At 38.7% G+C, this 16391-nt stretch overlaps 1 protein-coding gene across 1 annotated transcript in view; it reads left to right on the forward strand.

The window, feature by feature from the left end:
- kntc1 (kinetochore associated 1) overlaps window positions 1-16391 on the forward strand; it is a 42477-nt gene that overhangs the window by 23651 nt on the left and 2435 nt on the right. Inside the window, exons 35-59 of the mRNA XM_088336505.1 lie at window positions 374-430; window positions 592-755; window positions 896-1000; window positions 1124-1249; window positions 1342-1458; window positions 1627-1736; window positions 1813-2011; window positions 2422-2511; window positions 2645-2810; window positions 3261-3319; window positions 3384-3600; window positions 3711-3784; window positions 3880-4090; window positions 5765-5877; window positions 5968-6020; window positions 7114-7192; window positions 8741-8865; window positions 10119-10254; window positions 10316-10411; window positions 10492-10548; window positions 10620-10674; window positions 11806-11869; window positions 11951-12080; window positions 13912-14001; window positions 14752-14899. Coding sequence (XP_088192631.1) covers window positions 374-430; window positions 592-755; window positions 896-1000; window positions 1124-1249; window positions 1342-1458; window positions 1627-1736; window positions 1813-2011; window positions 2422-2511; window positions 2645-2810; window positions 3261-3319; window positions 3384-3600; window positions 3711-3784; window positions 3880-4090; window positions 5765-5877; window positions 5968-6020; window positions 7114-7192; window positions 8741-8865; window positions 10119-10254; window positions 10316-10411; window positions 10492-10548; window positions 10620-10674; window positions 11806-11869; window positions 11951-12080; window positions 13912-14001; window positions 14752-14899 — 2841 coding nt within the window. The remainder of the gene's footprint in view (window positions 1-373; window positions 431-591; window positions 756-895; window positions 1001-1123; window positions 1250-1341; window positions 1459-1626; window positions 1737-1812; window positions 2012-2421; window positions 2512-2644; window positions 2811-3260; window positions 3320-3383; window positions 3601-3710; window positions 3785-3879; window positions 4091-5764; window positions 5878-5967; window positions 6021-7113; window positions 7193-8740; window positions 8866-10118; window positions 10255-10315; window positions 10412-10491; window positions 10549-10619; window positions 10675-11805; window positions 11870-11950; window positions 12081-13911; window positions 14002-14751; window positions 14900-16391) is intronic.

Here is a 16391-nt window from a genome sequence, read left to right on the forward strand (position 1 = left end):
TTAGGATGGATAGGCAATATTTACAAGGTAGTGCTTGTGTAGACTGGCTGAAGTTGTAAGCTCCTCAGAAAATAGTGCTATACAAAAAAGTTCTAGACATTAGCAGCAACATTGCACAAAAAGAACATAGAACTAAAATATCATTATAAATTGACAGTGTGCTCTAGTGATGTATTGTTCCCTGTTGAAACAAGTTAAAGTGTGATTGATGTTCCAGCTCCAGAAAACCCTCAACAGGAATATTATAATATTTTAATCAACAATGTTTTTTTCCCCAGCGGTTTTAGACCAATTTTATGCCTGAATTCAATGCAGAGAGCGCTGTTTCATTATTTTTTTCCTGCAATAACTGTGATCTCTTCTTTGGTTGCAGAAACCAAACTGCACTCTCTCGACTGTCCCTCCCTTGCTCACTGCTCATTTAAAAAAGGTGGGTACAGTCAGCATCGTCGTTATTTGCATGTCTGTAAATCAGGAATTTGTGCCCCGATGACCATTGCGGTTAAAGGGATCCATGAACTATTAAATGTCATTATCACACTGGACTGACAATCTTTTTGACTCATAACATTGGTTTGGTCTTTGGTGCAGGTTTCAACTACTTGCAGTCCCTACTGGGTCCTCTTTCTAGTATGTTACAAATATTACAGGAATGTAGTCAGTTGGAGTTGGCCATTAGGGTATTGTTCAACTCTTATTTTAGCTGCCTGCAGCACATTACCTCCAACATCATGGAACCCAAGATTACTGCACAGGTAAACCTCTTTAACTAGTAGACACACTCTTCCATACCTACTGTAGCTACTTTGTTGATAATAGCTCTTACTCTACTACCCACGAAATAACTTATAGCAATATAATTCCCCCCCCCCCTTTTTTTTTTTAAACTTTTCAGCTCTATGACATGCAAGATTTGAGAAAGTTCAATGCATCATTAAATGAGCTGCACAAGAGCAACATCTCGTCACTGAACTCAATTGCTGTAGCCCTGCTTAATAAAGTGAGTTCTACCTGATTTTTGTGGTTTGGTTTGAATGAGCTCTGCAAACTGTGGATTGGCCAGGGTAAAAAAAATATCTCAATGAATTAATGAAAATAAAATTCTGTTTTTTATGTAATGTAGGTGTTCAACTGGAGGACAGTGGATAGCTATTTTGCCAATGGGTTGTGTATGCTCCTCTCAAAGGACGAGGTTTTTAAAATCCTTTGGAAGGTTATTAACACCTGGCAAAACTATGAGAGAATTTTGGTATGCCAAATGTACTATCTATTTAATGTTTACATGATTGCCTTTGACATTTATGGTAATCATATTTGTATTTATGCCTTGCTGTTTCTCAGGCTGTAGCCAGGGTCGGGGCTCAACTTTGCGATTTCTTTGATCATGCCGAGGAAAAGAAGAAATTTCTATCTGTCATCACCGATGCCAAATGGTGCCGAGAGCTTGCCAAAATAGAGGTACACCTACCTAAAAATATTCCTCAACGTACCAAAATGTACTTGTGTGATCCCAAAACACTGTTATCACAAGTTTGTCATAAATTAGTATATATCGACTAATGATTTGATTTGAGGTTTCTAAAGCTATGTTTTTGTAATTTTAAACTACTCATCCCACTCTTTTAGATCCCCATTCAACCTGCGTTTTACCAGGAACCAGAAATAAAGAGTACATTGATCCCTGTTCTTGTAAAGAACAAAAACATCACTCCAGACATCCTCCTTCAGTATTGCAGGTCTCTAAAATGTCTTCCCTAAAGTTAAGCAAATTTGTTCTTTTATGCTCTTACGCTCTCTCTTCACAATCTCCAGCACGTACGGTCTGGACAGCGACAGTGCAATCAACAAATACATTACCACCGCTCTACTCCAAGAGGAGGATGAAGATACGGACATGGACCAAGCACAAGCTCGATACTATAAAGACGCACTGGAGAAGGTGCTGGGCATCATCCCCAAGTTGAGGCAAACTCAGAAGCTCATCAGCAATTTGTCAGCTGCCATTTTTAAGGTTTGGAAAAATGTGCACATGTGCTTATTGCAGGAATATGTTCTTGACTCACTTCCTACTGATGACAATGACCTCTAATAGTATATAGAGATCACGGAGTCTTAATTAATATATTTTACGATGTTTTCATAGTAAATTTAGAATGGATTAAACGTAATCGCATGGATGGGTTAGTCTCAAGTGTCTTGCGGTAATTATAGACATTCAAGCAACTTTCATTGTCTCTGCAAAAAGTGAAAGTGGGAGCAAAATATGGTCCGCTCAATATGCTACAAACACTTATATTATGTTTCAACTGTTCAATGATGAAGTCATGCCTGCATATGTGAAAATGTGGTCCATACTTTTACAGTTATATTGTGCACTGAAATTCGACTCTTATTTGGGCTTTTCTTATATAACCCTTTTAGCTCAGTCCATACAACTACGAGAGGATTGAGGTGGTGCTGAAGCTGTTTGTGGCTGCTGATGAGAATATTGCTTCCTTTTCTGCTCCTCAGGTAAAAAAAAAGATTCCACTTTTATTGTGATTTTTTGTTCCCCCCTAATGACATGTCGACGTCCCCAAACAAGTGCAATGAAATCTTCCTTAAAATCCTGATACGAGATGATTCATTCCCATTTGTTCTGCAGGCAGTCGCCCTCCTCCAGCACTTGAAGTCCTACACGCGTGTGGCCCCCCCATCAGATGTGGAGGAAGCATACTGTCTGGAGAACAGCTTGCCACCCAGCCGCCTGGATGCCCTCAGGTTGCCATTTCACCTGCTGTTGCAGAACAAACACTACTGGAAAATCATATGTGAGTCACCCATTTTGTTTCATTGATTAAATAACTACTAAAAGGTCCTTATTTTGTATTTATTTTAATGTAATAGATATAGCAACGCAAAGGCCCCTATAAGCATTAAACAGTTTTTCATGTTATCCTATATACCAGGGCCTATTCAAACCTTGCTTCTAATATTACATCTTGGTAGTAACATGATTGTAACATAGTTAACAACATAATAATAACATGAAGACTTTGTTTTAGAAATGCTTAGCAAACTAGTAACCTTTAACACTAATCAGTTTTAAAAAAGGTAACCCCGCGCTTCAAAAAATTTGGTGACCCCTCTGGTATTTACTGCAGTTACCATAACTGACAAGTGTTTAAGTTCCACCCAAAACAACAAATATATCCTCACTGTTTAAGGAAACTCCTACGTGTACTTACACTTGTCCCCGTTTTTCCCTCATTTGTTTTAAGCTCCAGAACTCAGTGAGGAAACCTTCCCAAGTCTACTTCTAATCAGCAAACTGATGAAGGTACCACACTTGAGGCGAATTGCTTTAAACAATCCGTTGTAAAAAATTATTTACATTTTGTTAGGTGAGCCTGGACAAGCTCTACATGTTGGCGGTCCATCAAGTTTTCAATACAAAAATGAAGCCCCTTGTCCTGGAGCAAAGGAAAAAGTTCCCGGCTCCAAACAGCAAAACTGAGATCCAAAGAATGGCCAAAACTGTTATGACATACATTCGCTGTATCAAGAACATGGAATGGGCGGCTGCCACGGCCCACAAGATTGCCCATGAGCTTCCTCCAGGTTTGACATAAGTTTCTGATCCTTTTAAGACTGGGACATAAAACTGGGAACTTTATGTTCAGATTTTTTTTTTTTTAGCATGCAGATCTTTTCTGTCATTTTATGTGCAGGCTATGAGAAGACCCAATCGCTTTGGTTTTGCTTGGCTATCGGAAAATCCTGGCTGGCTGATCTGAACCTCGATGTATGATGATGTTTTGCTTTATAATGTTGTTTTTTTCAAAACAAAAAAGGCGACTTGGTTTATAAACCCCACTTGTTGTTTTGGGGAAACATCAGGATGCAACACGGACCCGAGCGGAAGCCTTCCAGTCCAAGGTGCAGATTCAGCGCCTGCGCTCGGCTACAGAAAGCGCCCTGATGGGCGCTCAGCTCAACACGCCAGAGTATCTCAAGCTAAGTGGCGCCCCAGACAGACTCATTAGGGACCTCTACGAGCACAGTAGTGTGGAACGCCGCTTCAAAGACCTTGCAGGGGGAATATATCCTGGTGAGTCAACAGATTATGCTATTTTTTCCCGACTATTTTTTTAACATATTTGTCAAAATTGCACAAGGATAAGTTTTATGTCAATAGTTTGTCTAGCATTGTGGTTCTTAACTGTTCTGACTTCAGGGAACCCAATATTCCACAAGCTGTGCCAAACATCAACCCACTCTCAAATTTATCAAAAAAGGGATTTGCAGTTGTAAGCAGAAATTGTTGAATATATTCCCTCTTTTTTTGGAAAACAAAACAAAAACAAAAAACTGAAATAAAGCAAAACCAAAATGACTTCAAGTGTTTAGAGAGCTGGGTAGCAGCCAAAGGAGGGGTCCTTGGTTGCGCCGATCCCTGGCTACAGAAACTGGATTTTGGGACATAGAATGTTACCTGTCTGGCGGGGAAGGAGCCCGAGTTGGTGTGCGAGGTTGAGAAGTTCCGACTAGTTATAGTCGGATTCACTTCCATACACAGCTTTGGCTCTGGTACCAGTCCTTTCGAGAGGGGTTTGACTCTCTTCCACTCTGGACGTGCCTGTGGTGAGAGGCGCAGAGCCGGTGTGGGCATATTAGTTGCTCCACGGCACAGCGCCTGTATGTTGGGGTTCACCCCGGTAGACGAGAGAGTAGCCTCCCTCTTCCTTCGGGTGGGGGGTCTGGTCCTGACTGTTGATTGTGCTTATTCACCAAATAGCAGTACAGAGTACCCACCCTTCTTGAAGTCCTTGGAGGGTGTGCTTGAGAACGCGCCTCCTGGGGACCCCCTCATACTGCTGGGAGACTTCAACGCTCACGTGGGCAATGACAGTGAGACCTAGAGGGGCGTGATTGGGAAGCACGGCCCCCCTGACCTAAACCCGAGTGGTGTATCGTTATTGGACTTCTGTGCCCGTTATGGTTTGTCCATAACGAACACCATGTTCAGACATATGGGTGTCCATATGCACACTTGGCACCAGGACACCCTAGGCCGTACTTCGATGATCGACTTTGTAGTCGTTTCATCGGACCTGCGGCCGCATGTTCTGGACACTCGGGTGAAGAGAGGGGCAAAGCTGTCTACTGATCACCACCTGGTGGTGAGTTGACTCCGATGGTGGGGGAAGATCCCAGTCCGACCGGCAGACCCAAGGGTCTGTTGGGAATGGCTAGCAGAATCTCCTGTTCAATTTTGTTTTTAAAATAGTCTGTAATTATATATATATATATATATATATATATATATATATATAATCCATCTATTCACTTGTTCAAATTTAAATACAAAAAACATTCCTGGCGGAATACAGGGATGATGAAAATCGGGTATGAGTGATACGAGTGCGTCTAGAACTATGATTATCTTTGTGTTATTGTTGCTGTTGTTATACCATAACTGTCATTATTAATAGTATTACAATTGTTATATAATTGGTGTGTTTAATAGGGAAGATGAAGGGGTAGGGAATATAAGCACTTGCTTCTGACTACCCCTTTTCGAACATATTATGTAATAGTATTTTGTTGTTGAGTTAGTGTTTTTGTTCTGTTTTTATTTCAATGTTCGAATAAAAGTTTTCATTCTTTCATAATATATATAATACATAATAAAATCAATGTTAATGATATATTTTTTTTAAATATAACAATCATTTGTGTATTAAATATTTTAAACGTAAATAAGCTCTAAAATATTTTTCAGACATCCATGCCTTGGTGAAGGAAATTGTCACCATCAACCAAGTGGATCTTTTGAAAATCCAGCACACTATGTTGGAAAAGTGGATCTGCCAAACGGGTTCTGCATTGGCAAAGGTTCTTTTACAATCAACTGAAAACAAATATATTTTGCATGTTTTTTCTTGATGTTTTTCATTCCCTCTTTTAAAATTTTCAAATCTAAAGGATATCAGCCACCAGCAATGTTTCTTCGACAAAGATGACCCAGACTTGATAAGGTATGTTTCTTTATGTATGCAGTATTGCACCTGAAATACTATTTGGGTCCACCAATTATCTTTTTTTTCCTATCCTTATTTTAGTATTATCATAGAGTCTTATTTCAGGGGAATTTGTACTTTTATTTTGTTTTAAGGTAGCAAAGCATCAAATATTACTAAATATCTTTAAAAGAATCAGGAAAGTACCGGATCAATACGATATTTTTTTCCTTTGAGGAAAGAAGCTATTTTTAATCTTAAATACGTTAAGATAGTGTTTCTCAACCTTTTTTAAACCAGGGAAAACTTAATACAATAAAAAATATCTCGGACATGATAGCTGAAATCACAACATTTCCATATGCATTATTGTGTCTTCTGTATAGCAAATTAACAAATGTATTTACTTTATTTTTCAAATAATTTGTTAATAAAACACAGTTTGCTTATTTTTGTATGTGGTGAGACCTAATCTAGTGTGTTGGAGGATATTTCCCAAATTTATCTTTGCAATAAAACTTGCCATTGTTCATTATCTAACATTCTTCCACTTCAGTAGATGGTGGCAGATTACTATATTTCTTATCGTTTTGTACACAAATTCTGCTCATGAGGTTATACTTGGAAATAAATCTAATAACAGCTATTGTCTGATGAAATTGTTTAAGATTATTTAAAAGTAATCAGATTTAAATTTTTTCATTTAATTTAATTTTTAATTTTCTTATTTTAGTACTTATTTTCTTTAAATACAAGATAAAAAATATAGTTAAAACTTGAAACACCGGTTTACATGTTGTAAAATCCCAAATGAATGACCTTTATTACCCCTACAGCCACGGTTACCACAAATGATAACATCATACAAACGCCATAATTACAGCTTTGGAAAAAAGGGCGTGGGGGATAATACATTTTAAAAGACAATGTACATGATTTACACTGGATTATTCATTTTAATGGTTATGGAGAAATTGAATAATTGCTTTTGAAAGTCCTTAAACAGTGCTTGAATCTGGCCATGAAAAAGGTGTACAAACCCTGAAAAAAATCTTTGGAAACACTGGCTTATTCTATGACTGATCGTTGCTGTACTGTCTTTTGCCATCAGGACAGTGTACATGCTGCAGTCTCAACCCACAGCCACCGCTGTTTGCCTTCTCAGCCCTGTCCTGTCTGCAGAAACATGGGTGAGTTTTTGGTAGGACAAATCAGGAATGAAAATCTCTCACCTTTCGGAAAAAATGGATGACTTGTGTAGATCATAGGTTGGGAACCTTTTTGACTCTGGGAGCAATAATTGCAAAAATGTTTTGTTTTTATTTATTTATTTTTTATTTTATTTTTTAAGTTTCAGAGTAAGTCGCGCCATATTTAAAAAAAAAAAAATAATCAAAACCCCCAAACCAGCTCTTCAGACAAAAGCTTATTTAAAAAAAAAAAAAATCCGCTGTGCGACTTTTGATAAACTCTATGAAATAATAATAATGCCAAAGACTGTGTTCCATATAAATGTACGACTTAAAATATGTGTCCCTTCAGCAGTTACTTAAATTACATTTGTCATTTTTGTCCTAAATGGTGTTTTCAAAACGGGGTGTGAGCAAAGATGTTTTGTAAAAATGTCTCACAGTACTGTACTGCAAACGATGATACCAACATATTTACCTTCAGTGCAGTCTTTTTTTAGATTCTTCATAACCAACGAACTTCTCTCTCTTTGACAAGGGAACAGATTAATGGGATATTAATTGGAACTATACATACTGTATATACTATATTACCCTTGTCAAAAGCTTATTTGATACCATCTTTGGTAGGTTTTGAATTACTTTTTAGAATCTCAAAAACCGCTATTACATACATATTCTTTAAAGCTCTGATGGGAATTTGACAAGCACTCTGAATTGGAATAGCAATAAACCATATAATAAATTTACTACATAAATGAAATTAAATGATCTGCATTTATATAGCGCTTTTCAAGTCAAGACTTCCCAAAGCGCTTTACATTGTTCTTCACATGTCCCAATAGCGGCCGTGCAGCCATGTAAGGCGCTAACCTGCTTATTGGGGGCATTAAGGGTTCAGTGTCTTACCCAAGGACACTTCGACATGTAACACGGAGGAGCCGGGATTCGAACTGCGATCTCTTGATCCCAAGACAAGCGCTCTACCTCCTGTGCCACTTTTTTCACGAATGAAGGTTTTTTTGTTCCACTAGGAGGCGCTAAATAATGCGCACGGTCCCTTTAATGCAACAACTCAGGAAAGTCCATGGTAATGCTATACAACCAAATAATTTCTAACAGTTGTACCTGTATTTATGGGGATAATCTTAGCCTGGTCAGGAGCAGGCTAGCTGTAAATAATAGATCAATACCACTAAGTTAAATCTGACCTGCTTTATTGTAACTGGCTTGAGGCTAAATTAAACTAATATAATACACATATCAATACTTTGTTGGGTTGTATAGCATACTGGGAATAGAATATACCTTTATTGTCATTGTTACAAAATGAGTTAACATATTGTGACAACAAAATTGGGCATGACACTCCAGTTTTACACATTCACAGTGAGGTATGAGCCAAGAAGATAAAGGAACAGAGAAGATAAGGTCATATCACCCTTACCCCCGTTTCACCTTTTTAACTACCCATCTATTTTTGTACCCAAGAAATGCATCAGCGGATATCCTGTCTGCTGGTTTTATAGTATGTTTCTCCCTCTTAAGCCTCTGAGTAAATACGGGCCTCGCCTCACCGTATGCCACCGAGCCCGAGCGCTCTTTTGCCTCATCCGCCTCGCCGACGCAGACACCCTGGAGGCACATTTGAAGATCCCAAAAGCAGAACTGAAGTAAGCTGATTCAATATCTTTTCTGTTAAGGCTGAAGATAATTCAGGACTTCTATCAGCTAATGCCTCCCGAAACCCCCGGTCCCTTCAAAATAACATTCAAATAACAAAATAGTGTATACTAAGCAGGCATCCGACTAACGCCGTTACGTACTTGCGTTATTTTTTCAGTAATGGGGTAATCTAACTACAGACGCTCCCCCACTTACGAACGAGACGGACGTTTGTTCGTAAGTTGCTTCAGTGCTCAACTTTTAAGGTTTATATAAGTATGTTTAAGGCTTGTATAGGTAACCTGTACTGTCCTAAAAAAATAACATTTCATAAAATAATATGCTCTATAAAGATAAATAAAGTGAAGTTTAACTTACTTTTGGGAGATGAGCTTCAAAAGTTAGGCGACTTCCTCCTCCGCGGTAAAATGTGGCCGAAAAAAAGCGTTCCGACCATTTTCTCAACCAATTTTTCTTATTCCACTTTCATGTCAAAAGGACTGATTTGATGATTTAGTTGTTGTTTTTTTACTGCTAGGGGGACCTGAATAATACACACTGTCCCTTCATATAAAACATATCCTGTAGTGATTGATTGATTAAAATCATAACGTGAAAGAACTAAAGAGAAAATGAGAGAGAGAAAAGAGAGACAAAAAGATAGAAAAAAAGAAAGACAGAAAAAGAGGGAATATAAAGCCCAAATGTGTTTGTAAGTGGCACCTGGCTTTGGCGACAGAAAGTGGACATGTATAAATCGGCAGCTACTTTTTCTCTTGCATTTCTCCCGCCATTGCCTCGCAGGCCGCATTCAATCGGTTGGTGGGCCTGATCCCGCCAGCGGGCTGCATGTTTGACATCCCTGATGTAAAGGAAAGATGAAATTATATTTACTTTTGGTGTGAGTTGAGCTGGTTGATTGGAATAGTGTGTGGGTATCGAAGGAGGCAGCAAATTGATTGTCCAAAACTTAAAGATTTGCATATAGCATGAAATTACAATTGTGTTTTTTAAAAAATCTGATTCATCGATTAATTCAGATTCAATAATCGTAAGAATAATCGTGCGATTCTTCGGTTATCAAAGTAATCGTTAGTTGCAGGCTTAATATAGACACGTCAATTTAAAATTCACGAAGCAGTGAACCAGCGATAACCGAAGCGCAAAGTAGCGAAGGGATTACTGTATTTACAGTTTACAATTATTAAAAAAAAAAAAATCGTGACAGCCTTAGTTTTTAACAGTACTTTTGTCTTTTCAGCAACCACCTGAAATGTTACATCTTTGTGTCACGGCTGGAAGCACTCAACATTCCCTACACAGTGTCGTCCTTCCTCAGCAGCCCCAAAGATGGTTTGATCAAAGGTCTGTGGAAGAATTACAGCCACGAGCCGCAGGTACGTTCTGCTTGGTATCAAAATATATGACCCAGCACTTAGGATGTGTTTTTGTTTTCAGGCCGTGTGCTTGGTGGCAGACTTGTGCCTGGAGTACAAGGTTTATGACCCTCCGCTGTGGAATAGTCTTCTTCAGAAATTGCTCTCCTTCAACCTGGTCAGGAAATTCCCATTACGTTTAAGCATTAAGCACAAATCAATTTGAGGAAGATATGAAGCATGTTCCTCTTTTACCAGATCGACAGTCTCCAGAAGGTGCTTGAAGTGGCGGTTGCAGTGCCAGCCCTGTGGGAGGTAGCGTTTCAGGACAAATGGGCAAAATTCTGTTAATCAACAGCTGATAGACTTTCTGTGTTTCCTCTTAGATTTCTAGTTTCTCCAGAGCCTGGAAGAGTATGCTTCTAGCACCTTTTGTCTCAGGTAATATCATGTAGTTTCATGCTTTTCGGGGCTCCTAATACTTCTCAGTACGAGGGTTCGTACAGGGGCTTGAAATCTTAATTTTAATGTTGTGTTTGCAAGGATTAAAGAGTGCTTGATTTTTGGGTGAAGTGCTTGTAAATGCTTGAAATTGTTGCCAAGTTTCTCTACAAGTTTGCTTAAAAATGACACTGCTCCCTGTTGGTTGGGCTTTGCTATTGCATTTATGATTTTTTGCATTTGTGATTAGTGGCAGATGGCATTAGTTTGTACAGCATTGTCCTAGGAACCGTACTCTGTCCCTTCCTCTCGACGGCGGCTCACAAGTTGCCACGGCACCCGCATTGGTCTGTACCCATCCCCGACCCCTGCGCCGTCTCGCTCACAGCCGGCTCAGTCCCACCCTTGGTCCAGGCTTGGCCATGACTGGATTGGGGGCCAGCGTGGTACAGCAGCCCTTTCAAACAAAACCTCAGCCACCGGGTACACAATACCTTCCCTACTCCTTCGCCTCAGGAGAGGGGCTTTAATGTCTCTGCTGCCACGGCCGGGTGGCATCGGGCACCAGACTCCGTCACGACCTGGCCAGAATATGTATGCCAGAATAGGTGCGAGATTGGTCTTAAATTTCATTAGATGTGGCCTTGAAAACATCTTGCATTTGAAGAAAAAATACACAATTACACTGCAAAATTATGTATGCCACCTCAAGAGCCACGGGGACCACAAATGATTCAAAAAAAAAATACTGTCCATTTAGGCAGCATAATTTAAGATTTAAAAACAACTTGAAACAGGTGCCAGGAATTAGTTTTGCAACATTTATAATGGACGGTATGCCATAAAAACTTTGGTGGTGGCAGAGTGATGGTCTGTGGTTGCTTTGCTGCTTCAGGATCAGGAAAACTTGCTGTGGTTGGACAGAATAACTAGTTCTGGTGTTTACTACTCATCGACAAATACTACAAGTCTCAATGTGCACTGCATTGCATATTGCAAAAGTTCGAAGTAACACAAACATTTCTGCAGTTCATTTAATGTTAGAACTATGAAGCACTGTTTATTAATAAGTTCTAAATATGTATTTTTATTATGCAATCATTCGGTAAAGAATTCCTGTATTTGTTTCAGCTTCTTTACCGTTGAGTGCGGATCAACAAGCAATATTCTTCAGGAACTTTGTTCTCCTTCTAAAGTATTCCTTTTTTTTATATTTATACTAAGTGTGGCTTTATATTTGGATGAAAATTATGTTTTTCTTTCCATTGATCCTAAGGTGTCCGCTGTTCCTAAACATGGAGTTGATAGGAATTGCAAAAGGTTATGCTCAGTTAAATTTACCGGCTTTTGCCCTGGGAACACTCCTGCTCATCCCTTCTGTCAGCAAACGAAATCAGCAGGTTCAGGTGAGTATATCAAGCACAAGTGGGGTTGGTCCCGTACCCATCGTCCATTCAGGGTTTGTACGGATGCTTGAAATATTTGAAAATGCTTAAATTTAAATGTTGAAAAGTGCTTGTAAATGCTTGAACTTGTTTACATTTTTCTTAACAAGTCTTCTTAAAAATGACGCTGACACTGCTCTCTGGTGGTTTTGCTTTGCTATTGCATTTCTCTTTCCTTGTGATTAACTGCCGCTGGCATTAGTTTGTATGGCATGGTCCTATAAAGCGTCATTTCCCCTTAAGTGCGTGCCCAAGATGACAGGTGTATGCTACATCCAAACAGGGCACTATGACAATCCAGGCATGAAAATCTCTCACCTTAAGGAGAAATTAAAGTAAAAAAGGATGACCTACGTGAATTTTATAGATCTGAGGAGAAAACGTTAAGTGATGTGGAGGGGAGTATTGTGAGATTTTCCAGAGTGGTACGTCTGAATCCAAATTTGTGTAGTTCATGCAGGCATGAGTATTGTATATATTCGTATGTAACGAGCATTAGATTTTATCTCATTGTCATGCTATTTTTATTCACGGGACCAGAGACGATTATAAGAGAATGGAAAAAACAAAAAGTTCCTGAAAGATGTAAATAAATGCAATAAAGCACAACAAGGGAAACAACCTTTTGGTGTATCTGATGCTGAATCGGACTTTGAAATAAATAATTGTTATTAATAATAGATACATTGTAAATTTTATGTTGGTATTGTGTTCCATCTTGTCAATAAATTATTTGAATCATGGTTTCATGTTTTCAAGAGCGTTAGTCAATTTTATTGCTTAGTTTGAGCTGAAATAAAATTTCATACAGATTTTTGATGAAGAAATGGGAGTATGCATTATACTCAAAAAAGGACATTTCTTTCACACCCATGTCGCGTTATTAAGCCCTGATCCATTTTCATGCCTGTGAAATGTGTATTAGTTCAAGCATTACTTATTAATTACGGACCTTTATTATAGGCCATGCTACAAATTAAGGTAGCTCATTCCATTGGTAAATTGTAATGGGAAGAACTTCCTGCAACTGAAAATGTAAACTACATATTACTGTCATTATATCCAGCACATTTATGGTAAGAGATTTGTCTCAAATATTTTCGAACGCATTAATCAGATCCACTAATATTTGCAAATTATTCAAGATCTAAAAATCATGCATTGTTTAATCTACATGCAAGTTGAAATATCGTATGTGTAAGATTTATTCTATTAATATAGTACTAGAGAAATTGAAAACCTGGCTTTTAAAGTCCTTATAACAGGGGTGGCGAACACGTGGCTCTAGAGCTGCATGCGGCTCCTGGCCAATAAGAATGCGGCTCTTTGCCTCATCATATATACGGTGGCTCTTTGCCTGTTTATTTTTTTTGTGTGTATTGAGGGTGGGCACTTTCCTTGAAATCAACACAAGAACAATACTTGTTGTATTGTAAGAAGAGGAGTGCGTTATGGGAAATAATGTTTTTAACTGTGAGTGTTTGTGTGTGTCTGTCTGTCATGGCAGGTCAGTGCGTGGTGTGGCTCTTTGACTCTCATAGTTAAAAATTTCGGCTCTGCGTCAAACTTGTTCGTCACCCCTGCCTTATAACGTGCTTGAATTAGGCCACAAAAAAGGTGTACGAACCTTGTCTATGAATCAGATTTTGAAAAATTTCATGATTGTAACACAAAGTGCAATAGAAAGGGGATAGCAGCCCTAATTCTAGGATATAACAAACAATAAATCAGAATAGTTTACTTGCTGATCGATTGCTGTTTCAACGGTTGATATTCCTCTGGGTTTGTGCAGGACTTTCTTTCCATGCATGACCCACTCACAGTACTGGAGCAGGAAGAGGAGATCATGAACACGGGCCAGTTTGCCGGTATTCCCTCACAAGTGAGTTGTCGCCTCATTATTACAGTGTCTAGCAAAAGTGTTGGCCCCTATAAGAACTTTTTACCACATTTCAGACTTCAAATTTAGAGCTTAAAAAATGAAAATATTTTCTAAGAATAAACAACATGTGAGACATAATTGTGAAGCTGAACCAAATGTTTTCCACATTTTATATTTACAACGTAAAATCCTAAAAAAAAAAAAATAGTCGCAAAAATATTGTCCCCCTGTATTCTCAGCTCAGCCAACTGACCCCAGAAATTCCCTGATGCCTTCTGAATGAGCTGATGTATCTAAATGACTAACAAGGACAGAATGCATCTGTGTGTCATTAAGTCTCAGTGTAATGCACCAGCTCTGTGAAGGGCTCAGAGGTTTGTGGAAGGAGACAGCATTATTAAGATCAGGCCCGGGATGGAGTTGTAGAATATTTCAACGCAAGAATGGGATATAAGAAAATTTTGCAGCATTTACACGAGCACTGTGAGCAATAATATCAAAATGGAGAGAGAATAACCTCTGCAAACCTACCAAGACCTGGTCGGCCCTCTAAACTTTCCACCCAAACTAGGAGATCATTGATAGAGATAGATGACTCAAACTTTGAGACTAAATTTCTTGGAACCCCCTGCGCTTAGAACATTTTGCAAAATATTTACATAATTATGGGGAGGAACACAACACGCCTAACTGATAAAGAAATTGTCTTTTGGAATCCCTTAAATTATTTAATATCTTATAATTCTTCAGATCAGGAAGACCGTGTTGACGTTCATGACGCAACACGGTCAACACGACAAGCTTGCGAAGAGCAAACATTTGGCCCACTTGAAGGAGTTCATGGTGACCAGTGAGAAAGTGAAGGCACCGGATCAAACAGCTGACTCACCCCCAAAGGGTAAGTCCATTTACATTGTTGTCTTACTGTCGTGACAACAGTTGTTTCCTCTTTTGTGATCTAGAAGGAACCATATGGTTAATCGCCTGCTTAAAACAGCAATGGAAACCATGGCAGACACTGAATGTGTCTTTCAATATTGCAGTCTTTTTTGACATACGGATCCTGTTTTGAATTGAATTGAATAGCACTTTGTTGTAAATATATACATTATTCAGCCTTTAATCGTGATAGTATTTTCTATTTTTCTCTTTAAAGTCTTTATAACATGTTTACCCAGGAGTGCCATATCTAATCTGGTTGCATACGTTTCTACGCTGTTTTCAATGACAATAAGACAATTTACATCAATTATTTAATATAAATATAGATATATGGTATACGTGTATATGTTATTATGTATGTGTATGTGCGTGTGTGTGTTAGAGATCGAAAAGTATTTGCCATTTCTTGATTTCTATGTTTTTATCACTCGCAAAAGTTTCAAACCAATTCAAACCAATTTTATTATCACATAGAGACAACCCAAGGAAATACAAAATACAGTTTTGAAATGTTGGTTCCATTTATTGTGGAACAAAATAATACCTATGTGATAAAGTAATTCAAATATATCAGTCCAGAAAAGGTCACAAAGCCTTTTCCAAGGCTCCAGAGCTCTAGCGAACCACTGTCCGAGCCATTATCCACAAATGATGAAAACTGGGAACAGTGGAAAACCTTCCTAGGAGTGGTCAAACAACTAAGATTACCACAAGAATGCAACGACAGCTCATACAGGAGGTTACAAAAGAACCTGGAAAAACATCCAATTAACTGCAGGCCTTGCTGGCCTCAGGTAAGGTCAGTGCTCATGACTCCACCATAAGAAAGACACTGGCCAAAAATGGCATCCATAGGATAATTCCCAGGAGAAAACCACTACTGTCACAAAAGAACACAAGGAGTCATCTCACATTTGCCACAAAAAATCTTGATTATCCTCGGGACTTTTGAAAAAAAATGAACTTTTTGGGAGGTGTGCAGCCCATTACATTTAGCTTAAAAATGGCTCAGCATTTGACAAGAAGAACATGATGCCAACAATAAAGCATGGTAGTGGCAGTGTGATGGTCTGAGGCTGCTTTCCTGGATCAGGACAACGTGCTGTAGTTGGTTGATGGAATAATGATTTTTGGTGTTTACCAAAAGATCCTGAAGGAGAACTTCCAGACATCAGTTTGTGCTCTCAAACCCACGCGCTCTTGGGTCATGCAGCAGGACAACGATCTAAAACACACCAGAAAATCAACCTCTGAATGGCTCAGAAAAAATAATTAAGGTTCTGGAATGGTCTAGTCAAAGTCTGGATTTAAATCCAATTAAGATGCTGTGGTGTGACCTAAACGTGCAGTTTATGCCAGAGAATCTGGCAGATTTGAAACAATTTTACAAAGAAGAGTGGGCCAAAATTTCTCTACAGTGTTGTGAAAGATCCTTTCCCAATTATTGT

Source organism: Urocampus carinirostris, chromosome 5, assembly GCF_059441175.1.
Source record: "Urocampus carinirostris isolate Australia breed hairy pipefish chromosome 5, RoL_Ucar_1.0, whole genome shotgun sequence".
In the NCBI taxonomy this organism is placed as follows: Eukaryota; Metazoa; Chordata; class Actinopteri; order Syngnathiformes; family Syngnathidae; genus Urocampus; species Urocampus carinirostris.